The following is a 24,872-nucleotide window of genomic DNA, read 5'->3' as shown; positions in this document are numbered from 1 at the left end:
CTGGGGGAGGGGCTGCCCTTGGCCATCCCACAGGCTCCCTCCTCCCCCCTGCACCCCCAGCTTAGAGCCACAGGGCATCCGTGCCTCGCTCCGGGGTCCAGATAGAAAGCTGAGGCCAAAGTTCACCCAAGGCCAGTCAGTCAGCGGAGAAAAGAGCCACAAGTGGAACCCAGAGCCCTTCCCCCGCCTCCCAGGCTTTCCTAACTGCTTGTGTAGGAGGCATTATCACCCCCATTTGGAAGATGAGGAAACTGAGGCTCCGAGGTGGACAGCGACATGGGCTCAGGGCCACTGGTGTGGCCCCGCCATGCAACGACCCACGCCGAGGGCCAGATCCGTCTTCCCCTTGCTGACTGCTCACCCGCAGCAGAGGCAGCTTCCCACATCGCTGAGCTTTTTCTGAAACCAACCACTTCTTAATTCTTTGGCTGAATGTCTAAATACGGATTTTTGCCAATTCTGAGCCCTGCTAACTGATGAAGTTGTCAGAAAAAGATCTAATGATGCTTGAAAATGCAGGGAGTGAGCCAGCTGCCAAATTGCCCTCCCAGCTCTGACTCTGCATCAGAGTCGGGACCCTCCCCCCGGGGAGGAGGAGGGAGTCGGCCGTGGAGCTGCTGGCGGAGGCTGCTGCCCTTCATCAGCTGTGTGACTGTGGACAGTTTGCTTAACCCCTTTGCTCCTCTGCTTCCCAGCTGGAGGGGAGGATAATAACTTCCTCCTCGCCGGGAACTTTAAGGATTAAATGAGATGATGTGTCCGTGATATCCCAACACAGTGCCTGGCACAGCACAGATTTCAGGGTAGGCCGGGAGGATGGGACAGACGGGGTGGCCGGCTGGCCTGCACGCTGCTGAATGGACCCCCGTGGCCCTGGGTCTCCCGCCCCTCTGGGGAGGTGCTGGGTCTCTGATCAGCACCCGGTATTTATCTTGGGAGGGGGTGCTTGTGAACTAGCTTACTTCTCTCCTAGGAGTTGAAAGGCTCAGAGCGACCTCTTGCCCTGTGAGGTGGGGCCTCCGGGTGGGAGCCTGGGAGGCTGGGCTGGGGTGTCCGCGGGGCAGGGCTGCCCCTGGGTTGTCTCTTCTTTCTCAGTGGAATATTTGTTCCACTGGGGAGTCTGGGCACTGGGGGGGGGGGGGGGGCGTGGCTTGGGGACTTGGGAATCAGACAATTCCCAGGCTTGCCACAGGAGCCCCGGGAGGCTGGGCTCTGGGAGGGGCCCTGACAAAATGACCTGGACCTAAAGGCAGGCCTCTCCAACATACAAGACCCACATGTGTGATCTGTCGCCAAGGGAGGGCTCAGGAGGGCATCTCGGCTAGAGATGGGAAAAGCCATTCCTCCCTCAATCACCACCTGTCCAGGCCACCAGCTCCTGCCCGTCCTCCTTCCTCCTTCGGCCGCACCCGTGCATGTGCCACCGGCTCGGTGACCTTGATTTCATCTGCCCCCAGAAGATGGAGGAGAAAGAAGTATTTTTGCAATTGTGTGTGGACCTGGGGAGAGCGTTTCACCTCTCGTGGACTAGTGTCCTCATCCGTAGAATGGGGATGTACCACCGTGCTTCACCCTCCTGCTGTGAGAAGCAAATGAGGCAGGGCACGCCAAGGGGCTTGTTGTTGTGTGCTTTGCATGAAACACACAACTAGTGGCGGGGGACACGTGGGGCTGGACAGTAGAATTGCTACAACCGTCCAATCTGCTTCTATTGTCAGCAAGCCAGGGAGGATATCCGAGGGGGCGGAGGGCCCAGGGCAGTGGCCTAAATACGGCGTGAGGATTACCACTGGGTCCAGCTGTCCCGGCCTGGGCCGTGGGTGATCAGACAGCCCCTCCGGCATGCAGGCTTCCCTCCGCGCTCCGGTCTCTGTCCTCTGGCTGAATAGAGATGCTGAGAGGACTGCCCTAAGCTCATGGGAGCCAAGAGGTGAATGTTAGCAGCGGGCAGGCCAGCCCCCCGTCAGGGATCTAACCTCAACAGGAGCTTCCTCAGGAGGCGGTGGGAGTTCAGAAGTGAGGCGTGGAAACGGTCTAGTCTGAAGCAGGAGGCCTGGGTTCCAACCTTGACTCGGCCTCTGACGGGCCCCGCGACTTTGTATGGGTCACGCGCTGCCTGTGGGCCTCCGTTTCTTCAGCTGCAAATGCCTGTCCACCCTCGGGAGGTGCAGCGAGGTGGTAGCCATTGAAAGGCTCTGACAAGGTAGATCAAAAAGTGCACCAGGAAGACTCCCGAAGTCCCGGTACAGCCTTCCCACCGGCCCGATCTCTTCTCAGTTGGACAGGCAGGTTCCAGTCTCTCCAGCTGTGCCATCCACCTGCCAGGGAAAAGGGCCTCTGGGACCCCTTCCAGCTCAGGCTCGGAAAGATGAAGCGGGATGGTCATTTATAGTAGCAGAGTTTTCAGTGGACGGAGTTTTCAGCCGACTCCCCTTGACCCTCTGCTTCCCCAGCTGTCAATTCGGATAATGACTCAGCAGCCAAGGCTGCTGGGAGAGTTGACGTGCAGGTGTCTCTGTGCCGAGCCACAGCCCTGGACCAGCCACAGGACAGCTCTAGGGGGGTCCTTCCAGAACCCTCAGGGAGGGGTGCTGTGCCTAGACGTGCCTGGCTGCCCCAGAAGCCACTCGGTATCCTAAGAAGTGGGGAGGAGACTCTCACAGAGATGACCAAGCATCTTGGGCAGGGTCTCTCCAGGCACGCTACAACCCCCCCCCCCCGCCCCCGAGGGGGCCTGGGTGTGCCTGTCTGGGCTCCAGCATTTGGCACTGGGGTCAAGAGCTCCGCAAAGCCCCCACAGTTTGTGATTCTTCTATTTGTTCTTTACCCAGAATTCCATGAGAAAGGAAGCCCCCGAGACCTCACTCAACGCGCCATGCATGGGAAACGCACAATAACTATTATAGGGTAAATGGATGGAACCCGGTGTGAGAAGCCCGTTCATCAGACTGAGTCCACAAATGTGTCTTATCCGTGGGAATTTCTGCCTGGTAAGGAAATCAGCTGGACAAGGAGTGTCATTTCCCAGGGGTCCTCAGGGAGGGAGGGGCTCCCGGAGAAGCCTGGCTACGCTGGAGGGTGATGTGGGGACAGGAGGAGGGAATGAGCAGCACAGGAGCTCTGAGGACGCGAGCAGAGTGGAGCATTCAAGAGGCTGGGAGTGGGGAGCGGGAACATTCTGGGGGCAGCTGCTGCGTGTGGCATATTCTGAGACAGCAACAGTGAGGAGAGGCTGTCTTTGTAAAGCTTTCCTGAACGTCAGGAACGCAGGTGTTATTCCTGGGTAAAGATGACGGGCTGAACGCCTGCATCTATTTTCACTCTCTCTGACACCCACGAAAACTACTAGGAAAGGGAGTTTTTAGAGGCATCACCCACAGAAACAGAGAGAACACGAGAGAAGAGCAGCGCCTTGACACACACAGGAAGCAGGTGGGAACAGGATCGGTAACTGACCCGGCAGACAAGAGACAGCCCAACCCTGAGCCCACAGCGGGAACAGCTAGCAGCCTGCTCTGCATCCCAGGACCCTTGGAAGGCTCTGGAGCCGGAAGCACCTGGCCGCACTGGAAATTCATAGAGGTCGGGAAAGAAGGATCGATTGAAGATGTTGAAAGCACTGGAGTTCTAGAACCCTCCACTCGATGCCGGGTGGCTGGCCCTCCCAGCCCCTGCACAACACCGGGAAAGGTGTTCTCAGGAGAGACTTAATAGAGGCTTTCTGCACCGGTGATGTCAGCCACATTGAGACCCAGGGATCAAATAAATATCCGTGTGCTGAAGTCTGAGACCCCGGTAGCCCTCTCTGCAGAACTTTACCCCCATCCTCTCTAGGAAGACCTCAAGAAATAGCCCCCCTCGGCTCACCCTCCAGGAAAGCTCCCCGTCGAAAGCCCACGCAGGGACTCCAGCTTTGACCCCCTCTCTTCATTATGAGCAGACGATTTCCAGATAGCCAAGGAAGGCCTCTGACACAAAGCTGGAGACCCAAACAAGCCGGGGGAGAAAGCACCATGGAGAAAAGATGGGATAAGACGTTGCGTCAACATCCTAGACCTGAACGAGTTTCCAGACCGAGCGGGTCCTCTGTGTTTCCTGTACACGGACAGAAAGGCCCACGCCAACTCACGTCACTGGGAATTTCAGAATACTGGGGCCGAAGAGAAGAGCCGACAAAGTTTCCAGAAAGAAAAACTCAAGTTACCAAAAAATAAATAAATAAATAAAATCGGGAAACGGAAAGGCTTTGGACTTCTCAGCAACAACAGCGAAAGCTAAAATGCACCCCAGTGCTGCTTTTCCAATTCCAAGGAAAAGTGACAACCAGCCTGTAGTTCAATTCCGTGTAAACGCTCCATCAAGTGTGAGGGGAGAATAAAGACATTATCACCTGGGTCAGGTGTAGGTATGGTGGCAAGACGTTTACCTCCGTGAACCTTTTAGGAGGAAGCTACTAGGGGATGTGCGTCACCAAAACAAGGGAGTACACGGAGAGAAATTTAGCCAAGAAAATGGACCGTACAGGGGCGCCTGGGTGGCTCAGTTGGTTGAGCAGCTGACTTCACGCTCATGGTTCGGGAGTTCGAGTCCCGCATCGCGCTCTCTGCTGTCAGCACAGAGTCTGCGTCAGATCCTCTGTCCCCATCTCTCTCTCTGCCCCTCCCCGGCTCATTCCCTCTCTCAAAATAAATAAATAAGTTAAAAAAAAGAAAATGGAATGTATAGAAAGCATCTCACTTCTGAAAGCCTTAGGGGAGACTTTCAGGTAATTGGCAGAGGTTTAGTGTGAACTTAATGATAAGTACGTAGGAGCATAATCAAAAGCAATGATTACATCCAGGAAAGACAAAAACAAAAAACGTGCAGAAAGGGAGAAGTAACCATAGCCGATTTCCTGGCTCAGCTCTGAGTAGCATATGGAGTCATAACAACGTATACACTGAATACTGATCCAATGGAAACATTTATATACCTACACTGGGAGGGTGGGGGATAGGAGCGAGGTGGGGGATGGACATGGGGGAGGGAAGAGCTAAGCCTCTTCTCTAGGAGGTCAAAGGCCGAGGTATGAAGAGGGGGCCATACAAGAGCCCTCTCCAGGGATATGGAGGCAAGAGCCAAGAATCAGCTGAGAGCTGCAAATGTTTGCTTCCAGAAAAGGGAAATGCGGGTAACCCTTGTAGGGCAACTTGACTCTTGGCGTGCATAAACAATTTTGATTTGAAAACTTACAAAAAAAACCCTTTTAAATAAAAAAATACACTCCCATTCCTGCCCCCCTCCTACCCTGGTAGTTTCTCCAAAGTCTGAATAAGTATGAGGACTCTTCGTTTGCTGAAAGCCTTGGGAGTGGGTTCTTTGCAAAGTATTTGAAGTGGATAGGCCCAGCCTATAAGTGGGCATCAGAAAGGTTCAGAGAAACTGGGGGCAGAGAGAAACTGACACGGAGCTGGAACCTTAGGAGCCACACCCACAGGGCCTCCTGCTACCTCGGGCAGGTTTCCTAACCTCTCTGTGCTTACAGTGCAGAGTTGATGCTGGAGGCAAATGCAGAAGAGGCCAGGCTGTGCACACCCCACCTGCCGTCAGGAACCCGGGAGGGGGAGGCGGGAAGAGGCCCGAGAGCAGTGTGGTGGCCCCTTCAGTGTGCGAGCCTCCACCCTACTGGCTCTAAGACCCCGGGATCTCCCACAGGTCCTTCCACCCGCCATTCTGGGCCCGGAAACCAGAAACCTGGGTCACACTGTGCCACTACTCATCCAAGTTTACAGAAAGCAAGATGGTTATTTACAAGAACAGAAACATTGAACTAATTCGCTTTCAAATACACCAAAGAAAGCCGCAAAGAGAAAACAGAAACTTCTGAGTGGAAAAGGGCCACTGTGTCCCCGTCCTCAGGGCCCCCCCCCCACTCCCCGCCCCGCGGCCCTCAGCTGCCCAGGCAACTCTCTCGTCTTGTTCATCTGTTGACGGGCAGACCCTTCCCAATATTAACCAACCCACTTTTTCCACCAGTGAATCCAAGTTAAGAAAACAGAACTTTCTTCCCAGACCACTCAAGCCCCTGAGCCAAGTTATAGCTGTACCCGGAGCTCCCTGGAGCCCAATTCTCACAGCCTTTTCCAGAGATGTGTTCTGGGCAGTGTGAGTCAGACTGCTCCCATCCTTGGGCCCTGAGGACCCAGGGACACTCGGGCCCTCACCCCCCAGCAAGCCTCTCCTTGCTCATTTCGGGAAACGAGCCTCCCTCTGCGACCAAGATTGGAAAGACCTGGAGGGCAATTTAGTCCTCGATCCCCAAAAGCTAGTCTGAGGACCAGTGATGACCGGTGACGAAGTGCTTAATGACCAGGAGCAAAAGTAGAAACAGAAGCGCAAAAAAGAGATGTGTACGGGAAGAACTGTTCTTGCTTCTGGGATTAGATCCTTCTTATATTTTTGATCTAGAATGAACACGTTTAAAAAATGAAATGATGGTGATTGTGGATCCCATCGTTTGTAAATGTCCTTACTTGGCAAAATTGGAAAGTTGGCGTCTCTAATAGTTCTTTCTCAAAAAGAGGAAAAAAAAATTTGGGGGGGTGGGGTGGTGGGGGGGAGTTTTATCGGACACTGAACATCCAAAGTCTGGGACATACTATGGAGGTGGACACAGAAGACAGCAAGAACGAGTGCCAGGGCCAGAGCCACAGGCTCGGGAGGTGAGGAGGGAATACCCCGGCCACATGCTTGTCTGGCCCCGCTTCACACCCTTCGGTGACAGGGAACTCATGCCCTCTGCATGCAACTCTACTGATTAGAAAGCGCCTCCTCATACTGTCACGAAACCTGTATCCTTAGACCCAGGTCTACGCCTGGGAGCACCTAGAGCCAGGCCTCTCACCTGCTTTGGAAAACGGGCTCTCCACGCGGCACCCCTCCCGCCCAGTCTCCTTTGCTTGGGGTCTATTTGCTTCCTCACACCCTGAATCATTCCCCTTGGGAAGTGACTGGCCTCAGATCACTTAACCAGCAAGCGAGTTCTAACCCAGCGGCAGTGGTCGGGTGTCCCAAATGTGTGAGATCGTTCTGGCTGTTCAGAACCAGCTGGAAAAGGAACAAAGAAACCAACGTGGGGTGGGGGGGGCGGGCAGGGAACGATGCAAAAAAGTCCAGGGGATCCCAATAAACACTTCACATAGCTGCTTAGAAAAAAATCTGAAAGGATATAAGGCAAAAGAGTCATGACTGTCATCCCTTGAGGTGAGCTACCCTGACAGTTTGTATTGCATTTTGACTTTTCTCTTTTCTGGGATTTTATTTTTTTTTAACGTTTTATTTATTTTTGAGACAGAGAGAGACAGAGCATGACCGGGGGAGGGGCAGAGAGAGAGGGAAACACAGAATCGGAAACAGGCTCCGGGCTCTGAGCCATCAGCCCAGAGCCCGACACGGGGCTCGAACTCATGGACCGTGAGATCGTGACCTGAGCTGAAGTCGGACGCTTAACCGATTGAGCCACCCAGGCGCCCCTGTTTTCCGGTTTTTCTACAACAATCTGGTTTATATTTGTACAATGGAGTAAAGCGATGGCCATTCAGAGGGAAGAGATAAGTAAAATTAAAGAAGTCTGGTCCCAAGATCCCGTCTCAGTTCCCAGCCACTGTCCAGTAAAGTGCCTGGGGGTCTGGCGCTCCAGATCGGCCTGGGCTGGTGCTCCCTGTGGGCAGCGGCTGCCTGCACACACCCCCACAGCCCTCCCACCACCGTGGGATGCAGACCCCAGGTCACCCTTCTGCCCCTCCTCTGTTCTCAAGCCTTGCAGTCTCTCACCCTTCACCTGGCTCCCTGCCCCGGAGACAGAAGAGAGCAGCGGACAGGGGGAAAAAATGGAGGGTGCGGAGGACTGTGGCTCGTCCCTGCACTTGTTACACAGCAGAGGGCACACACATTGTTTTCCAGACAGGGATTCATGCTTAGAGGGAGACGGCACAGGTGGAGTGATGGAGCCGGGCCCTGACCCGGCCCTCTGATGCCAGTGCGGCGTGCGTTCCTCTGGGGCTCAGGACAGAGCCCCCAGGCCCGCCTAGGGTGCTCTGGGGCCATGTGGAGTTCCAGCCCACGCGTCACCCCTCACTCTCCAAGCCGGCCCTCCATGGCTGGTCTTTGCCAGGCGCTCCCCCTGTGCCCCCAGGGCACCTTGCAGACCCAGCGCTCAGTCAGCACTGAGCCAAGCCCTGATCAGAGCGGGGGCCCCCGGTTGGAAGTGGGGTCAGAGCCAGCCAGGCTCTGCGGTCACGTAGCCCGAGCAAGGTGTTTCCCTCTTGGGGCTTCAGTTTTCTGAGGGGTAAAGCCGGGGCAGAGAGCATTTGGCAGTGATTCCCTGGTGGTGCCTGATTTTAAGGTTTCACCTTCTGATATTCTGAGACTGCCCGAGTGACACTGTCCCCCATCTGGGGAGCGGAGGGCACAAGTTTCCCATTCGGTCCCAGGGCCCGAGTGGATAGCCTCCTTCTGAGACACACCCCAGCCAGCGCATGTCTGGGTGTCTGAGCACACGCGTGTGCGTGCATGGGTGCGCGGGGGGCGGTGGGGACATGGAAGTGTGTGTGTGTCGGGGGTGAGGGGGTGGGGGTGTGTGTGCGAGCAGGGGGTACCAGAAGGACAGGCTCCCGTCTGCCTGGGCCAGACACACCCTCCAATTATTACACCTTTTTGAGGATTGTGCTCCTTTCCTCTCCAAGACCCCGGCCCCAGCTCCCCGATCCTACTCCCCCCCTCACCCCCCTTCTCACTCCTTTGTTTTCTGTTCCTGCCTCCATGTCAAGCCCCAGCTCTGTGCTCTTTCTTGTTCTCTGCCCAAAACAATCTCCCTCGCTTCGGAGATGCTGCAGAGCCCTAGTTGAATGTGTGTCCCCTCCACCTGTGCAATCTCCTCCTTAGGACCCTACCCGAGTCCCCAGCCCTCTTCCAAGAGGCGCCCACGGCTCTCAGAGTCCGTCTTGTTCCAGACAGAAGAGAAGACGGGCTCTCGTCGCACAATGACAAATTCAAACCATTATTCTGCCGAGATCCGAATGAAAAATCGGGAAGACTGACACCGCCATGATTTGTTAACCCGACACTGCCTCGCTACGCACTGCACAAATTTTAATTAAAAATCTTAGAAGTGATTGGGGAGCCCTTTTATTGTGACTCTCTGGCCTCTTCCAGGTGCTTTGCGGGGAAGGGCAGAGCCTTGTCACAGCAGGAACAAAAAACTCAAGGATGGTCCTTAAAAGATTGGTGGCGGTGGGCGGCCCGGGGGGATGCGGCGAGCCTTCGGGAGCATGTGCAAACAACCCCCAGCCACCCCCACCACTCCACCCATTTCACAGGTGGGGAGACTGAGGCACAGGGAGTGGTTTGTACAAGGACTCTGCTATAACAAGCACAAGATGTGTGTGTGTGTGTGTGTGTGTGTGTGTGTGTGTGTGTGTACTGGGTATATGAGTTATGAGATTTGGCCCAGGAAACTGGGAAATCTAGGAGAAGATATGAACATCTGGCCCACCTCTCTTATCTATCAGGCTCTCACTCAGGGAGGATCAGCTAAATTCAGGGGGAGAGGATAAAGGGACCAAGAACAGAAATGCACGTGTCCTTCTTTCCTGTAGTCACACCTGGAGATAGACGGAGGCAGGTTGGGATGACAGTCCCCGGGCTCCAAGTCTTGCTCCTGGCTTCTCAGGGAAGAAACTGAGAAGGTTCTCAGTCGTTCTAGAAAAGCCCTAGTCCAGTGAGGCAGCCTGAGCAGAAGAGAAGGGCTGAGGAGGGGGCTGGGAGAATGACCTGGGGTGGCACCCTGGTCTCCCCTAGGCCCGAATGATTCTGCAGGGGATCCTCGACCTTCCTGCTTATCTCATTTGGGGCATAAAAGAGAGGAGAGAGAGCTGGCTGGTGCAGGGTCCTCTGGTGGGGGAGGGGGCGTCAGGTAAATGGCCGGCAGGAAGCCGGAGGGGGGTGCGGTGCGGTGTTTAAGCTGAGGTTCAAAAGGGAATCACAAGCAGGCTCTGGAAGATCAGTCAGCAGAGCCAGGGGGACCTCGGCTAGGCCTGCCACCTTCACCGATAGGACCTGGAACAAGTGGCATTGCCCCAGTGCACCTCTGCCCCTCACCGAGAAATGGTGACTGTTGCCATGCCTGTCCTGCCTATGAGACTGATACAAGGATAGAGTGAGGCCAGATTCATATGAAAAGTGCTTGGGGGGGCGGGGGGGCGCCTGGGTGGCTCAGTCGGTTAAGTGTCTGACTTCGGCTCTGGTCACGATCTCACCGTTTGTGAGTTCAATCCCCACGTTGGGCTCTGTGCTGACAGCTCAGAGCCTGGAGCCTGCTTTGGATTCCGTGCCTCCCTCTCTCTCTCTCTGCCCCTCCCCTGCTCGTGCTCTGTCTCTCCCTCTCTCTCTCGAAATAAATAAACATTAAAAAAAATTTTTTAAAGAAAAGTGCTGGGGAAGCATGCCCTGCTGGGCCCGTGCCTGGAGGTCCAAGAGCCCCTCTGAAGATGTTACCACCAGACGGCCCACGGCCAGAGTGCCCTCCCCTCCCCCAGTGTCCTCCACCCCTCCATGGCCCCCAGTGGCACACCTCCCCCTGCCCCCATCCAGCACTCACCCTCAGGGCCGGCAGGGAGCTGACCTGGTTTGTGGTCAGTGTCGCCTCCTTGTAGTGCTTCCCAGGGGGACAGAGCTTCAGGAAGGTGTCATGGATGCTAAGAAGAGAGGCATGATGAACTGCAGGCTCAGCTCATGGACTGCGGACCGTGTGCCTCTGTCCCCCCGGGATCTCTGGAGGAAGGGGACTTACAATTGAGTGACATAGCAAAGGCAGTTAGACCTTTCATTCCACCCTTCTAGAAACATCCCGGAGGAGTCCAGGGTGCCCAGCACACAGTAGGGGGTGCAAAGATGAGCCGGGCATGAGGAAAGGTGTGTGAGTGTGCTCTATAGCATGGAACATACGCCACAGGTGTTCGTTATAGAATGTCAGAGCTGGAGGGGACATCTGTGGTCACACCGTCCAGTCCCTCACTTGCAGATGGAGAAGCCCGCAGGGCCTTGGGGAAGCCAGCGCGCAACCCCAAGCCATCTGCCCAGCCCGGCCCTTGGCCCTGAGAAGGTGGGTGTGGCTGAGTCAGTGTCTCTGTCGCAGGCCCATACTGTGCTGGAGGCTTTGCTTGTGAGGGGCAGGCAGAGGGCGAAGGGGCTGTGTGACCTTCGAGTGGGGGGGAGGGCAGGAGCCCCAGGCCAAGAGAGCACAAGCCCTCATCCTCCCGCCCTCCTACCCCATCCTGGTCACAGGTCTTGGGTCTGTTAGGACGGGTGACCCAGAAAGTGGAGAGGAAATGTGGTGGCCTGGGACACAGGAGGCCCACACTCCAGTTCCCGCCCTGCCACTCCAGTGCCGTGACCTCGCCTTACTCTTGAGCCTTAGTTTCACCATCGGGAAAATGGGCAATAATGATATCTCTCTTGGGAGGCCAGGAGGCGGGGGTGGGTGTTGACATGATGGAGAGTGCAGGGCCTTCGTGTGACTGTGTGTGTGTGTGTGTGTGTGTGTGTGTGTGTGTGTGTGAGTGTGTGAGGGGTGGGGGGTTAACACACACTGGTGAAAAACGGTCTCTAGAGCCAGACAGACCTGAGTTCAAGTCCTGACTCTGCCCTCTGGTAGCTCTGAGACGTTGAACAGGGTTCTGACACCACCTGAGCCCCAGTCTCCTCAATGTCACGGTGGGGCCAATTTCCCCTCACAAATATGTGAGGAGTAAACGGGAGGAGGTGTATAAAGGTCAGCTTGGCGTTGCGTAGGCCCTCAGGAGATCCCTAGCTTCTCCACACCCCTGTCTGTGCTCCTGTCCTGCAGCTCAGACACGCTGTGCCCTGCCTCCCAGAGCTCGGCCCCAGACCATGATGGTGGGTGCCCTCTAACCTGACCTGGGTCCCTGGGCCTGCCCTTTCTTCTTCCCCTAGGATCCTTCCTGCTCCAAAATTACCCTCTCTCCTCTGGTCCTTTCCTTCTCTTCTGCCCACCATCCAGCTTCTCATCTCGGCCGAGCGCTAGGAGGCAAGCATGTGGCCAAGTTAATCCCTACTCGGGAAAGTGACTAACAGCCCCTCACTGTCACCTGCGGGGTGTGTGGTTTGGTGACCCAAATGAACCTCTGATTGGTGGGATTTAGGGACATGTGACTAAGTGAAGCCTTCAGAGGGTGATTTTACAAGTGAGGATGTGCAGGTAGAGAAGAGGCCCTCCCAGGGCCCTGATTATGGTAAATGGAGGCCCAACACCAGGAGAACTGACAGCCAGGATCTGCTCCCCATCCGGCCTCTCATGTTTTCACAGCTCACCGACTGGGAAAATGTCCTTTAGATCCCGGCCGTGGGAGAGTAGAAAGAACATCAGCTGTGTCTGTGCTCTTACTGTTTTCCCACTGGCTGCCCAGGCGCAGCTCTGATCTCTATGGTGCCTCCCACCGCCCTTGCCCTCTGGCTTCCAGATGCTTCCAGATGGCTTTGGCCCAAGGGAGGCACCATAGGGAGACTGGAGGTAGTGAGAGAGCCTGGTGGGGTGTGTCCCCCTCCCCCTTCCATCCTTGGCCGGCTCTGGTAGCATCTGTGTCTGTGTGATCCCTCCAACGTTCACTCAGCTCTGGCGCTTGACTGGGCCGTGGGCCTCGGGGGCAGTAATCGCTAGTCCCTGGCTGTTTCCTTCAGCCTCTGAGAGCAGACCCTTCACTACAAAGTCCCTTCAAAGACCCCAACTGAACGTATGATCTGTTTCCCCGCTTCCTGCTGGAAGGCTGCCAGATCAGTCAGGGGGACCCATTTGGACCTTGATCCCTCTCCCACTAGCTGTGTGATCTGAAGCAAGTTGTTTGACCTCTCTGAGCAGAGACACCTAGGCTTCAATCCTGACTCTGCCGGATGGGGAGCTAATCCCCATCACTGGCCTTGTGCTGACTCATGTCAAGGGCCTGGAAACAGGAGCCAGACCGGTGCATGGCTATTCGTGAAGAACAGGCTCCATCAGCCTCGTAAGGGGCCCTGAACTTGTCACCAGACACTTCTCTGAAAGTTCGGGAGGGAGCCGAAAAGCGGGGTACGGAAAAGGTGAGGGGAAACATTCTCCAGGAAAGCACGCGGGACACTAAAAGGCATCGAGGAGAAAAGGAAGGCCATCATCCCCGGAGGACCCAGTGGCCCACGAGGGGAAGGGACGGGGGGAGGGGGCAGCAGGAGCTGTCACTGTCACTGTTAGAACTCCAGCCTGAGGTGAGAACAAGCAGACTGACTTTCAGTAAGTTGTACTAATTTTTTAAAATTCTCTGAGGTCCCAGGACGCCTGGGTGGCTCAGTGAGTGAAGCCTCCGACTTCAGCTCAGGTCATGATCTCACAGTTAGCGAGTTCCAGACCCGCGTCAGGCTCTGCACTGACAGCTCAGAGCCTGGGGCCTGGAGCCTGAAGCCTGCTTCAGATTCTATTTCCCATTCTCTCTCTGCCCCTCCCCCTCTTGTGAGCACTCTCTCTCTCTCTCTCTCTCTCAAAAATAAATAAATAAACATTTAAAAAAAAAAAAGAATTCTCTGAGGTCCTGCGCCATTATGGCAGGCGCCCAGGATGGACTGCTCCCTGGGTCCCCACGGGAGTGGCCCAAACCCCACAACGGGTTCTTCAGGCTGTGCAGCCCCCACCCCCAAGGATCCACCCCTACCCAGGTGTGAGTTCCTCGGCCCCCCCCCCCTTCCCCGAGCTCCCGAGCTTTCTGGCGGGGAGGGCTGCTGTGGGGAGGGCCTTGCCCAGATTTCATGCCATCCCAGGCCTCTGAGTGGGTGGGCTGCCCGCAGATGAATCGTGGCTGCATCTCAGCTGCCACAAAACGTTCTCCTCCTCCAAATATGGATCAGCCGGCTCTAAATGGAACTCTGAATTAATCACTAATGGACTCAAGAGTCAAAGCCATTTGAAAAACTCACACATTCAGCCTGCCAGAAATCAAGGAGCCCATGCTGTGGCTCCCTCCCAGACGAGGGGAGGGGCCGTCGGCGGGCTCAGAGGCCCCAAGACAGGGGAGACCAGCCCTGCAGCTCACACTCTGCGGGACCTTGGACCTGCCACAATCCCTTCTTGTGCCTCAGTTTCCCCTCTGTAAAATGAGAGACTCAACGATCCCTCCCGCCCCCAGCGCCCTCCAGTTCGGGCATCCTACGGCTGCTTCTGTACCTTTCTCTGCACCCTTGCCTCTGAGGCCCTCTGTAGTGGTGTTCAACTGGGTCCCACGTTAGAAACCTGTGGAGACTCTGTGAAAGGACCCGGGCCCACCCCTAGAGGCTCTCATTCAAGGCCAGGGAGGGGGCAGGACCTCTAAGTCCCGCGAGCTCTCGTGTTCCTCTTGTCCAGGCAGGACTGAGAACACGGCTCCGTTGCCAGTCTCTGCATCTACTCTTTTCCTCTGGGCTCAGCTCCCCGGGCCATGGGGTCAATAGTTCTTTGCCCAACAGCACAGCCTGCAGGTATTTTATAAATAGCCCTATCTTTAGCCTGAAAAGGTGGCTTTTATGGTCTGCTCCTTTCAAGCTGTGTGGCTTGGGCAAATCACTTCATTTCTCTGAGCCAGTTTCTTCATTGCAAAAGAAAAAAAAAAAAAAGACAGAGAGAGAGATAATAATAGCATGAAAATAACAGCTATACCACACAGTCAACACTGACCCACGTGCCGGGGGACTGCTCTAACCCCCTGACATGCATTCGATCACTTAATTGTCCTAATAACAACCATGCGGGGTTAGGTTCCAGGACTTGATATCATGCTTTTTGTAAGTGTGGGAACAGGTTGAGCAAAGGCTCAGCAAAGGTAAGAAATGTCACAGAGCTAGAAGGTGGCAGAGCTGAGTCTCGAACGAACGCAGGCCTCTGGCTTCAAGGAAGCAAGCTTGTAACCACTCTGCCTGCTGACCTTCTGGTGCCCCGGGAGGACCAGCGCTAATGGCCAGGATGGGGCCTGGAGGCTAGAAAGTGTTGGGCACTCAGGGGCGCTAAGAGGAAAGAGCGGCCTCATGGCAGGGGCTGGGGGCAAAGCTTCAGGCTCCCAAAGCGGACCTACATGCAGCCCGAGGTCATGACAGGAGAGGTCACTGAGGGTTACAGAGTAATCCAAACTGCTCAGACGGAGGCGGGCCGACCTGGGCTCCAACCGTGGAGGTCAAAAGGAAGCCACACGTGCCCTCTTCGGCTCAGGCCCCAGAGGCAGAGTCCGCAGCCACAGCTGCAGATAAGAGCCTGCGAGGGCTGGTGCACCGAACCCAAAGAGACATCTGGAAGGCTTCTCCGGGAGCAATTCAATCAGAAGTCAGGGAGGGCTGACCTGGAACTGAGGCTGAAAGGGACTTTCTCTTTAAAAGACAAATGAGATGAGATAGAAAATCCCCACAGGCTAGAAACTTAGGGTGGACAGACCCCTTCCTGGAAGCCAAGCCCAGGCAGCCTGGCACAGGGAAGAGGCGGGCTCGAGGACCAGAGCCTGTCACATGTGATCTGCCCTCCCAGTGTGCATCCCCTGCAGATCTGGTGACCAGGCCTCTATGGCCTATGCAAGTCACAGGTAAGAGCGTGGGAACATCCTAGATGAGGCAGAGCCACCCTCTGGAGGTTACTCCTGTCTGGTGCTGTCCTGGATACTTTTTTTCAAATGCACTGATCTATCCAACTGCATTGCCATCCAGGCCGCATTTCTTTGTCACATTAGTAGGAAAATCACAACACGTCTTCAGAGGCCACATAGGAAAACTGTCTAAAAGCGACTGGGGCTTAGTCTAGCCGAACTTGGCCACTTTCTCCGGTGCCATCGGCTTCCTAAGCCACTGCAAGTGCCACTGGGTGTCCGTGTCAAAGCTGCCCCTTCGCTTTCCAGACAAGGCACCGACACTAACACTGATACGGTCAGTCTTCCGGGTCCCCTCCGACAAGCTGACCTCTGATCGCCGCGTGCACGCTGTGTGTGTCCTTCCAGAGATCTTCCCTTTGTGTGTGTGTATGTGCATGTAGAACCTTATGTTTTACAAAAACGGAAGTACCCTGTATATACCAGTCTAGTTTACCAGAGGAACACAGTTTCCTTACTAGTTTTAATGGAGCGTGTCCTCCAAAAGCTTCCTCAGACAGCATGCATAAGAGGTACTTTTTAAAAATAATTTGCATGTCAAAAAATAGTCACTTCACCTTCACTTTTGATTAATAGGTTAGCTATGACTTAATTCTATATTGGGATTTTTTCCTTATAATTTTGAAGGTCTTGGGGCGCCTGGGTGGCTCAGTTGGTTAAGCATCTGACTCTTGACTTGGGCTCAGGTCACGATCTCACAGTTTGTGAGTTCGAGCCCCACATCGGGCTTTGCACTGACAGCGTGGAGCCTGCTTGGGATTCTCTCCCTCCCCCTCTCTCTGCCCCTCCCCCGCTGGCTCGCTCACTCTCTCTCTCTCTCCTCTCTCTCTCTCTCTCTCAATAAATAAATAAAAAAGCTTTAAAAAATAATAATAATTCCAAAGGTCTTTAGCTGCTGTCTTCCAACCTTTCCAAGTCCCAAACCATTCTGATTCCTGGTCCTCTGTATGTCTTTTGTCTCCGTTTTTTTCTCTACAGAGGTTTTTAGGCTCTTATTATCTCTGGTGTTCTGAAATGTTATGATGACATGATTTAACGTAGGTTTTAAATTGTTCTCTTCAAATAGCTAGTGTCCCTCAGCTTCCAATTCATACCTAACAAGTGGGGCTCAAAAACGCTGACCCGGAGCTCGTCCCTGCTTATCACTGGGCCTGGCGGCCCTGAGGCTGGAGCCTGTGTGCTCAGCTCTGTCCAGATGGTAAGCACCTCTCTTCTGCTGGGCTGGGGAAGGGGTGCTGAGCGGATGGGAGAGCAAGAGAAGGAGTCACATGGGACTTCCAGTCAACCTTCTGGGCCTGGACGGAGCACTTACACACCAAGCCAGTCACTCTCTCTGCAATCCGATGAGGAGGGCGCCTGCAGCCTCTCCATGCTGCATGACGCTTGTCTTTGGCCAGGAGCCTTCCCTGCTGGACAGCAACCCGCATGACAACAGGGACTGTGGGCTGTTCCCCATTATGCTCCCAGGGTCCTCACAGGGCACATTCCAGGCCCTGAAGAGAGGCTTGGAGAGGGAGCCTGGGCTCAGAGCAATTCAGTAATGCATCCAAGTTTATCCAGCCAGGCTTCCGACCTGTTTCCTAAGTCCTTTCTTCCTTCTCCCCATCACCCCGAGGAGGCCCTGTCCACTTCCGTGATTATGTGAAGAAATCCTGCGTTGGATCCCATAGTGACTTAACGCCTGAGGTTTCACTCAACTCAAGCTGGGCCCTGGGAATCACGGTGTCAGCTCTCCTGACTGGGGTCTGTCTCTGCCCACCCTGTTCCAGCCTCAGCTCCGGGGCTCCACAGCACTGGGCAGGAACCACACTCAGGGACCAGCACGGGGCTGTACCAGGATGAGACCTCAGCTCAAGGGGAGGAAAGGGGCCCCTCTACTCACCACAGGATTTCATTCCTGGTCAGGAAGGTCAGGGCCTACAACAAACCACAGAGAGATGACCTGCCCACTCCGTCCGGCCCTACCCCGGCCCCCTGCAGAATGGGGATCTTCACGGACTGGGAAGGAGAAGCCCATTTTCTCATCCCATAGCTGGTGAAATGGAGGCACCCCAGCCCTCTGCAGGGGACGCCCCCAGTGGTGGCAGAGGAGAAAATGGTGCCCTTCTCTCCTCCCCAGGCTCTGACAGCATGGAGAGAGGATTGAAGCCACAACTAAAACCCTGGGCTCTGGAGCAGGAGACAAATGGGGGAGGGAGCCTCAGGCTACTGGCCAGGGCTCACATGGACGCAGGTTCAATGGCCACCACATCCTTGCCTGGGAAACTCTCCACCTGCTTCGGGAAGCTCCCCGCTCTTCCCAGAATCTCCTGGCCGATCTACCCACCTGGTATTCTTCCAGGTCCTCCCAGTGCATCTGGTGCCTCAAACATTGCCCCATGCCAACCCCCCCTTCTCTGTGCTGCAGTAGGACCACAGCCCCAAGGGCCCAGCAGGTAATGTGACCAGGTGATCCGGTTGCCATGGTGACCTACATTCCACCTTCTGCCCATTCTACTCGACTGAGCCTCTGAGTGGGCAAAGAAACAGATTCTTTGGGTTCCCAAGACTAATAGGCTTCACCCGCCTTACACCCAAACGACAACCAGAAGGCAACCCACTGGCGGGGTTGAGAGTCATCCCGTTGGCTCAGGAGTCACACCGGCTGGGTTCAAACCCCAGCTCTGCTACATGCTGACAAGACATGTGACCTTGGGCTAGGTACTCAGCCTCTCTGGATCTTACTTTCCTCAACAGTAAAATGAAGGTGATAATTGTGGGATTCTTGTGAGGATTATTTGAGTTAATACAGGTAACAATGTTGGCACATTATAGGTGCTCAATAATCTTAGCTATTAGAACCACATCCCAAGTACGGTGCCAAGTGTGGGGACATAGTGATGAATAAGCATAGACCCCTACCTCAAGAAATGACTGAAAGAGCACAGAAAAGGGCATTCCCCGCCATCAGCCAGGGTCCCTTCAGGAATAGAAGGCACGCTCAAATCAGAATAACTTGAAGAGGAGGGGCGCCTGGGTGGCGCAGTCGGTTAAGCGTCCGACTTCAGCCAGGTCACGATCTCGCGGTCCGTGAGTTCGAGCCCCGCGTCAGGCTCTGGGCTGATGGCTCGGAGCCTGGAGCCTGTTTCCGATTCTGTGTCTCCCTCTCTCTCTGCCCCTCCCCCGTTCATGCTCTGTCTCTCTCTGTCCCAAAAATAAATAAAAAACGTTGAAAAAAAAAAAATTAGAATAACTTGAAGAGGAAATTAAAAATAGAACTACCCAGGGGCGCCTGGGTGGCTCAGTCGGTTGAGCGTCCGGCTTCAGCCCGGGTCATGATCTTGCAGTTCGTGAGTTCAAGCCCCGCATCGGGCTGTGTTGTCAGCACAGATTCTCCTGCTTCAGATTCTGTGTCTCCCTCTCTCTGCCCCTTCCCCGCTCATGCTCTGTCTCTATCTCTCAAAAATGAATAGACGTTATATTAAAAAAAATTTTTTTTAAATAGGATTACCCCATGACCCAGCAATAACCCTCCTAGGAATTTGCCCAAAGGGTACAGGAGTGCTGATTCGTAGGGGCACATGTACTCCAATGTTTATAACAGCACTTTCAACAGTAGCCAAATTATGGAAAGAGCCCAAATGTCCATCAACTGATGAATGGATAAAGATGTGGTTTATATATACAATGGAATACTACTTGGCAATGAGAAAGAATGAAATCCTGCCATTTGCAGCAACGTGGATGGAACTGGAGGGTATTATGCTAAGTGAAACAAATCAGTCAGAGAAAGACAGATACCATATGTTTTCACTCATCTATGGAACTTGAGAAACTTAACAGAAGACCATGGGGGAGGGGAAGGGGAAAAAATAGTTTCAAACAGAGAGGGAGGCAAACCATAAGAGACTCTTAAATACAAACTGAGGGTGGATGGGGGTGGGGAGAAGGGAAAATGGGTGATGCGCATTGAGGAGGGCACTTGTTGGGATGAGCACTGGGTGTCGTATGTAAAGCGATGAATCATGGGAATCCATCCCCAAAGCCAAGAGCACACGGTGCACGCTGTTGTCAGCTAGCTTGACAACAAACGATATTTCAAAAAAGGAGAACTTGAAGCGGGTCTGACAAAGGGACTCACCACAACGGCAAGGTCCGGGTGTAGGGAAACCACCCAGGATAGCGCAGATTCCTGGGCTAGTAACCACAGAGCTGTTATCTGCCCTGACCCATGCACACGGAGTAAAGAGCCCGACATCACTCTCTCCTCTTCCTCTACTCTCCTGTGAGGACGAGGAACAGATAGAGAGTGAATCTGGAAAGGTAGAGAAGTCCAGCACAGGCCATCAATGCTAAGGCCAGGAGGGTCCTCCCGAAGCCCTGTTCCCCGCCCTGCCTCCGGGAGGGTCTTCACGTCCGCCCTCATTGTGCCAGTGTCGGTCTCCTGGTTAAAGCCCATGTCTTTCCACATGCTCTCCTAGGTAAATATCCCAGGGGCTTTCTGATGGAGCTAATTTATATCTCTGGAAATCCAGCTGCTCGTTTTTCTTCATCTGTCCTCCTCCGAGACGGAGCCTGGTGGAAGAAATCCAGGAGCCTCCAGCCCTTGATTTACTTGGGGACACAGGTGGAGTAGCCACAGTGTGCCAAGTACACGGCTTGACCCTGGGAGAGATTTGTGAATGATTTCAGCCCTCAAGAAACAGATACTTGCCACACACACACACACACACACACACACACACACCCCAAGGGAGATTGAGTGGATTCCACCAGAGAGGTAATAGTGCAGAATTATGGGTATTTAGAAGTGGAAACCATGCGGGGCAGGAAGTCTTTGTGGAGATGGTAACATTTCTGTGGTTGTTACAACGTCATGGTCGAGAACCTAAGCCGGCTGCGTCACCTCGGGCAAATCACCAAACTATATTCTAAACTCATCTGTATAATGGGAACAATAAATCCCCACTTCGGAGGATTATTGAAAGAATACAACGAAATTGTAAATTTACTGAGTGCTCAGTAAAGAGGTGAATTATATCATTACTTTTAAAAGTTGGGCCTGGGCAAAAGGGGTAGGATATCTTAGCGGGCGGTGTCAGCACTTGCATCCCATCTTCTGGAAAGTCCTTTGAGCTGCTGCTCCCTTTGAACAGCTTCTCCGCCTGGTGTGTCTGTGAGGCTGGCAGGGGACGGAATGAGTCCTTTAACTCTGGGGAAGGCGGACACAGGGGTGGCTCAGTGATGCCGTGGGGTCACTCAGCTGGCCAATGGGCAAGCGAGGATCTGAAGCCTGCGTTGCGGCTGTGGCCTGGGGGGTTCCCACAGCGCGGCCTGGGAGGCTGGGGGTGGGGGGAGGCGCTGTGGGATCACACTCAGAAAGGCCGCTTCGTTCTCAAGCCTTGCGCAGTCCCCCCGTCACAGCAAGGTGCAGGTAGCAGTGTGGCACTGTCCGGGGTGTCCTTTAACACCCGGTTGACACACGCTAAGAGGAGAAAAACAAACTAGAGAATAACTTTGCAGCTTAGATGAGCTACTCATTCGGCAACTATTTATTGAGCTAGGCAGTGGAAATAGGGAATAAGACAGCCCCTGCCTGCTCAGAGCCAGACACACACGGGAAAAACGAAGTCCCTTAGATAGTGATGAGCACTGTCAAAGAAAGAAAGCAAGGATGGAGAGGGGTAGGCTTAGAGAGGCCCTCCGCCCCCGGGAGGCACCCTTTGAGCAGAGGCCTGAGTGACAAGGAGAGATGAGCCAGCAGGGAGCAGTTTTCCAGGCCTAGGAGACAACGGCATCCAGATAGCATTAAATAACACTTTGGTTTTTGTTCTATTTGTTTATATGGCACATTCCAGTTTGAAAATGAAGCAGGTCTGCCATGTATAACTGTGATATAAAGTTTCCTTTGTAAACATATTTAATTAAAAGAAAGAGGAGCCCATTCAAAGAGAAATATCAAATAGGTAATCACGCAGGTGGTAAAAGAACATGGCAGAAATCACAAAGGTCTTCTTGTCCGTCTCTCTCACACACAAACGCACACATGCACGCACACACAGAAGTAACTAATGTCTGGAAACTTTCCCACCCTCCTCTTCCCTTTACTTTTCATCCCCCACGTTGCCCCTAAAACCCTGCTCACCCCCCACCCCCCACGCAGGCTCTGTGATTTCTTTCTAGAGAGCGTTTTCATCGGTTCCTACATAGAACACTAGAAGCAAGAATATCACCTTACATTTGCATATCCCTTTGTAATTCCAAAATGCTTTTCTATGTACCATCTCATTTGCCCAAGAAATAAAAGCCTATGCTAAAAAAAAAAAAAAAGAAAGAAAGAAAGAAAAGAAAAGAAAGGAAAAACATGCCCCAAATGGATTCCACCTTCAATACACTAACCAACCAGCTTCCCCACCCACCTCCAGCCTGTTAAATCTCTCAGACTCTTCTCCAACAGGGGTTTTGAAAAGGGTGTAACTGAACAGAGAGCAGGCCCAGGCCTGCCCCGGCAGTTCCAACTCCTTCTTCTCCAAGGTCCGCCCCTGCGTGAACCCTCTGCGTGGGGTGGAATGCATTCTTTGCAAGGTTTCTGTTACCTTGCGGTGAACTCTACAGACTATCAAAGCGGCAACCCCTGGTCTGACCTTGATTTAGAGATCTCTTAAAATCCAAAAGGGCCCAAAGAGGAATCTGTATCCAGAATATACAAAGAACTCTTACAACTCAACAATAAAAAGACATATAGCCAAGTAACAAATGGACAAAGCATTTGAATAGATGTTTCTCCAAAGAAGATACACGAATGGTCAATGAGTGCATGAAAAGATGCTAACGTCATTAGCCATCAGGGAGATGCAGACTAAAAACCACAGCAAGACACCATAGCTCGCCCGCTAGGATGGCCAAAACCAAAAGACAGTAAGTGTTGCTGAGGATGTGGAGAAATTGGAACCCTCCCATGCTGCTGGTGGGAATGTTAAATGGTGCAGCCACTTTGGAAAAGAGTTCGACACGTCCTCAAAATGTTAAGCAGGTTACCATATGACCCAGCGGTTCCACTTCTGGCTATGTACCCGAGAGAAATAAAAACATTTGTCCACATAAAAACTTGTACATGAACGTTTATAGCATTTTTCATAATAGCCAAAAAGTGGAGACAGCCCAAATGCTCACCAACTGATGAATGCATAAATAAAATACGACATATCCATACAATGGAGCATTAACTGGCAATAAAAATAAATGAAGTAATGATACACAGTGCAACATGGATAAAGCTTAAAAACATTATATTAAATGAGGAAAGCTCATTTACATGAAATGTCTACAAACAGACAAATCCATAGATACAGAAAGTAGATTAGTAATTTCCAGGATCTGGGGGGAGGGAATACGGGGGGCGGGGGTGGTTTACTGCTAATGAGTATGGGGTTTCTTTTGGGGGTGATGAAAATATTCTAAAATTGGATAGGGGTGATGTTTGTACAACTCTCTGAATATAGTGAAAAATATTGAGTTGTTCACTTTAAGACTAAACCGTGTGGTATGGCAATTATAGCTTAATAAAGCAGTTATTAAAAATAATTTCAAGGAGTGTTTATGACCTAACTTAGCAACTGACACACAGTAAACCACCATATATATCATTAGAGGAGCATGTATATGGGATTATATTTTGAAATAGTTTCAGATCTATTTCCTCAGCCTGTGAGTCTTGGAGCCCAAGGGGTCCCACCCACTGTGGGAGGCGAGGGTAGATCTTGCTAGAGCAAGTCACTGCCCAGCTTTGAACATCAACTAGATTTCTGTTTGAGTTCCCAGCGACCAAAGAGACTGGAAAGCCACCCTTTGTCTGGAGAAAGGATTTTCTAAATTCCTTTGTTGTGGCAAGAGGCAGGCCTAGGCAGTGTAGATCCTGGACTCTGTAGGGGCATCCCCAGCAGGCATAGAGGAAAAGGATGAAAGGTTTGCCCTCCTGGTCTTGGGGACAAAGAGGATGAAGAAGATAGCAAGGACATCACACCATCATGAGCTCACTACCCAAGGACGAGGGTGCAGGGGTGCCGAGAATCTCAGGCGCTTGAGTCATGCTTCCCTGAGCTCACCGATTGTGGAGGGTGGAGGAGGGGGCCTGACACCTCTAGAAGTCCGCCCCATCCAGCGGGGTGCAGAACAAAGGTGCCTTAGTGGCCGGGGAGGCAAGACCAAGGCAGGACCCTGCCTTCCCTGGCCATTGTGGGGACCCAGAAGCTCTCACATGCCCCAGGGAGAGGATTGGAGAGGCAGAGAGCTCCAGCAAAGGCCTGTCCAGGATGAAGAGTCCACTAAGGCACCTTCCCAGGAAGAAATGGGACACTGCAACTCCCATAATGCATGTCAGCACATGACCCAGAAGGCCAGGTGTGACCATCGTGCCTCATGGGACTCCAGCAAAACTGTATAGAACAAGTATGGATCCAAGGATATCTCCCCATGGCCAGGGGAGTGTCCTCATGTGGCCAGATACTGACATGGGGTAGAGAAGTGGGTGCAAAATCTGAAATTTTGAACATTTGCATAGAGGGGACTGGCTCATCCAAAGAGACTATTTAAACCAGTTCTTTAGTTTTCTATTTACATTGCCCTGGGGGAGTAGGATTGTTCCGAGTGGGGCTAGAAACAGAGAATAAATCTTTGAGTAGATGGAAGATTTTTATTTTTAAAAAAATTTTTAATGTTTATTTAAACATTAGAGACAGAGAAGGAGGGACAGAGTGGGCGTGGGGGAGGGGCAGAGAGAGAGAGACACACGCACAGAATCCGAAGCAGGTTTCAGGCTCCGAGCTGTCAGCACAGCGTCCGACACGGGGCTCGAACCCACGAACTGTGAGATCATGACCTGAAGTCGGACGCCTAACCTAACTGACTGAGCCACCCAGGTGCCCCAAAGAGTAAGGGTTTTTTTTGTTTTTTAATGTTTATTTATTTATTTGGCCGGGGGGAGAGAGGAAGGGGCAGAGAGAGGGAGAATAAATGGAAGATTTAAATGGGAAAGAAATCATTCAACTTGGAAGACACCAAAATATTATTAATGGCAAGTTCAGGAAGTGGAAGCTTGAGGGAATTTGAGGAGTTCTAGAGAACAAACTCTCTTTCCTTTGCGCGCGCGCACAAACACACACACACACACACACACACACACACACACACACACACACACGGGAAAGACTCAGC

The 24,872-nt window shown here is 53.1% G+C and overlaps 1 protein-coding gene across 4 annotated transcripts in view; it reads right to left on the bottom strand.

The window, feature by feature from the left end:
• The window catches only part of CIB4 (calcium and integrin binding family member 4), a 100,372-nt gene that overhangs the window by 32,298 nt on the left and 43,202 nt on the right, over nucleotides 1–24,872 (bottom strand). For 2 of the 4 annotated variants that reach the window (XM_053891061.1, XM_053891062.1), the window contains exons 1-3: nucleotides 18,007–18,225; nucleotides 17,563–17,597; nucleotides 10,637–10,733 (exon numbers count right to left, since the gene is read on the bottom strand). The exons of 1 other annotated variant lie outside the window; for it this stretch is intronic. In XM_053891061.1, coding sequence (XP_053747036.1) covers nucleotides 10,637–10,733; nucleotides 17,563–17,597; nucleotides 18,007–18,144 — 270 coding nt within the window. In that variant the 5' untranslated portion in view covers nucleotides 18,145–18,225. Of the gene's footprint in view, nucleotides 1–10,636; nucleotides 10,734–17,562; nucleotides 17,598–18,006; nucleotides 18,228–24,872 lie in introns of those variants that run through there. One more of the 4 variants, XM_053891060.1, reaches the window with a different exon arrangement.

This window comes from Panthera pardus, unplaced genomic scaffold (assembly GCF_024362965.1).
Source record: "Panthera pardus isolate Hobbes unplaced genomic scaffold, ASM2436296v1 HiC_scaffold_26, whole genome shotgun sequence".
NCBI lineage: Eukaryota > Metazoa > Chordata > Mammalia > Carnivora > Felidae > Panthera > Panthera pardus.
Note: the sequence above shows the minus strand (reverse complement) of the source record. Positions and strands in the feature narration are given on the sequence as shown.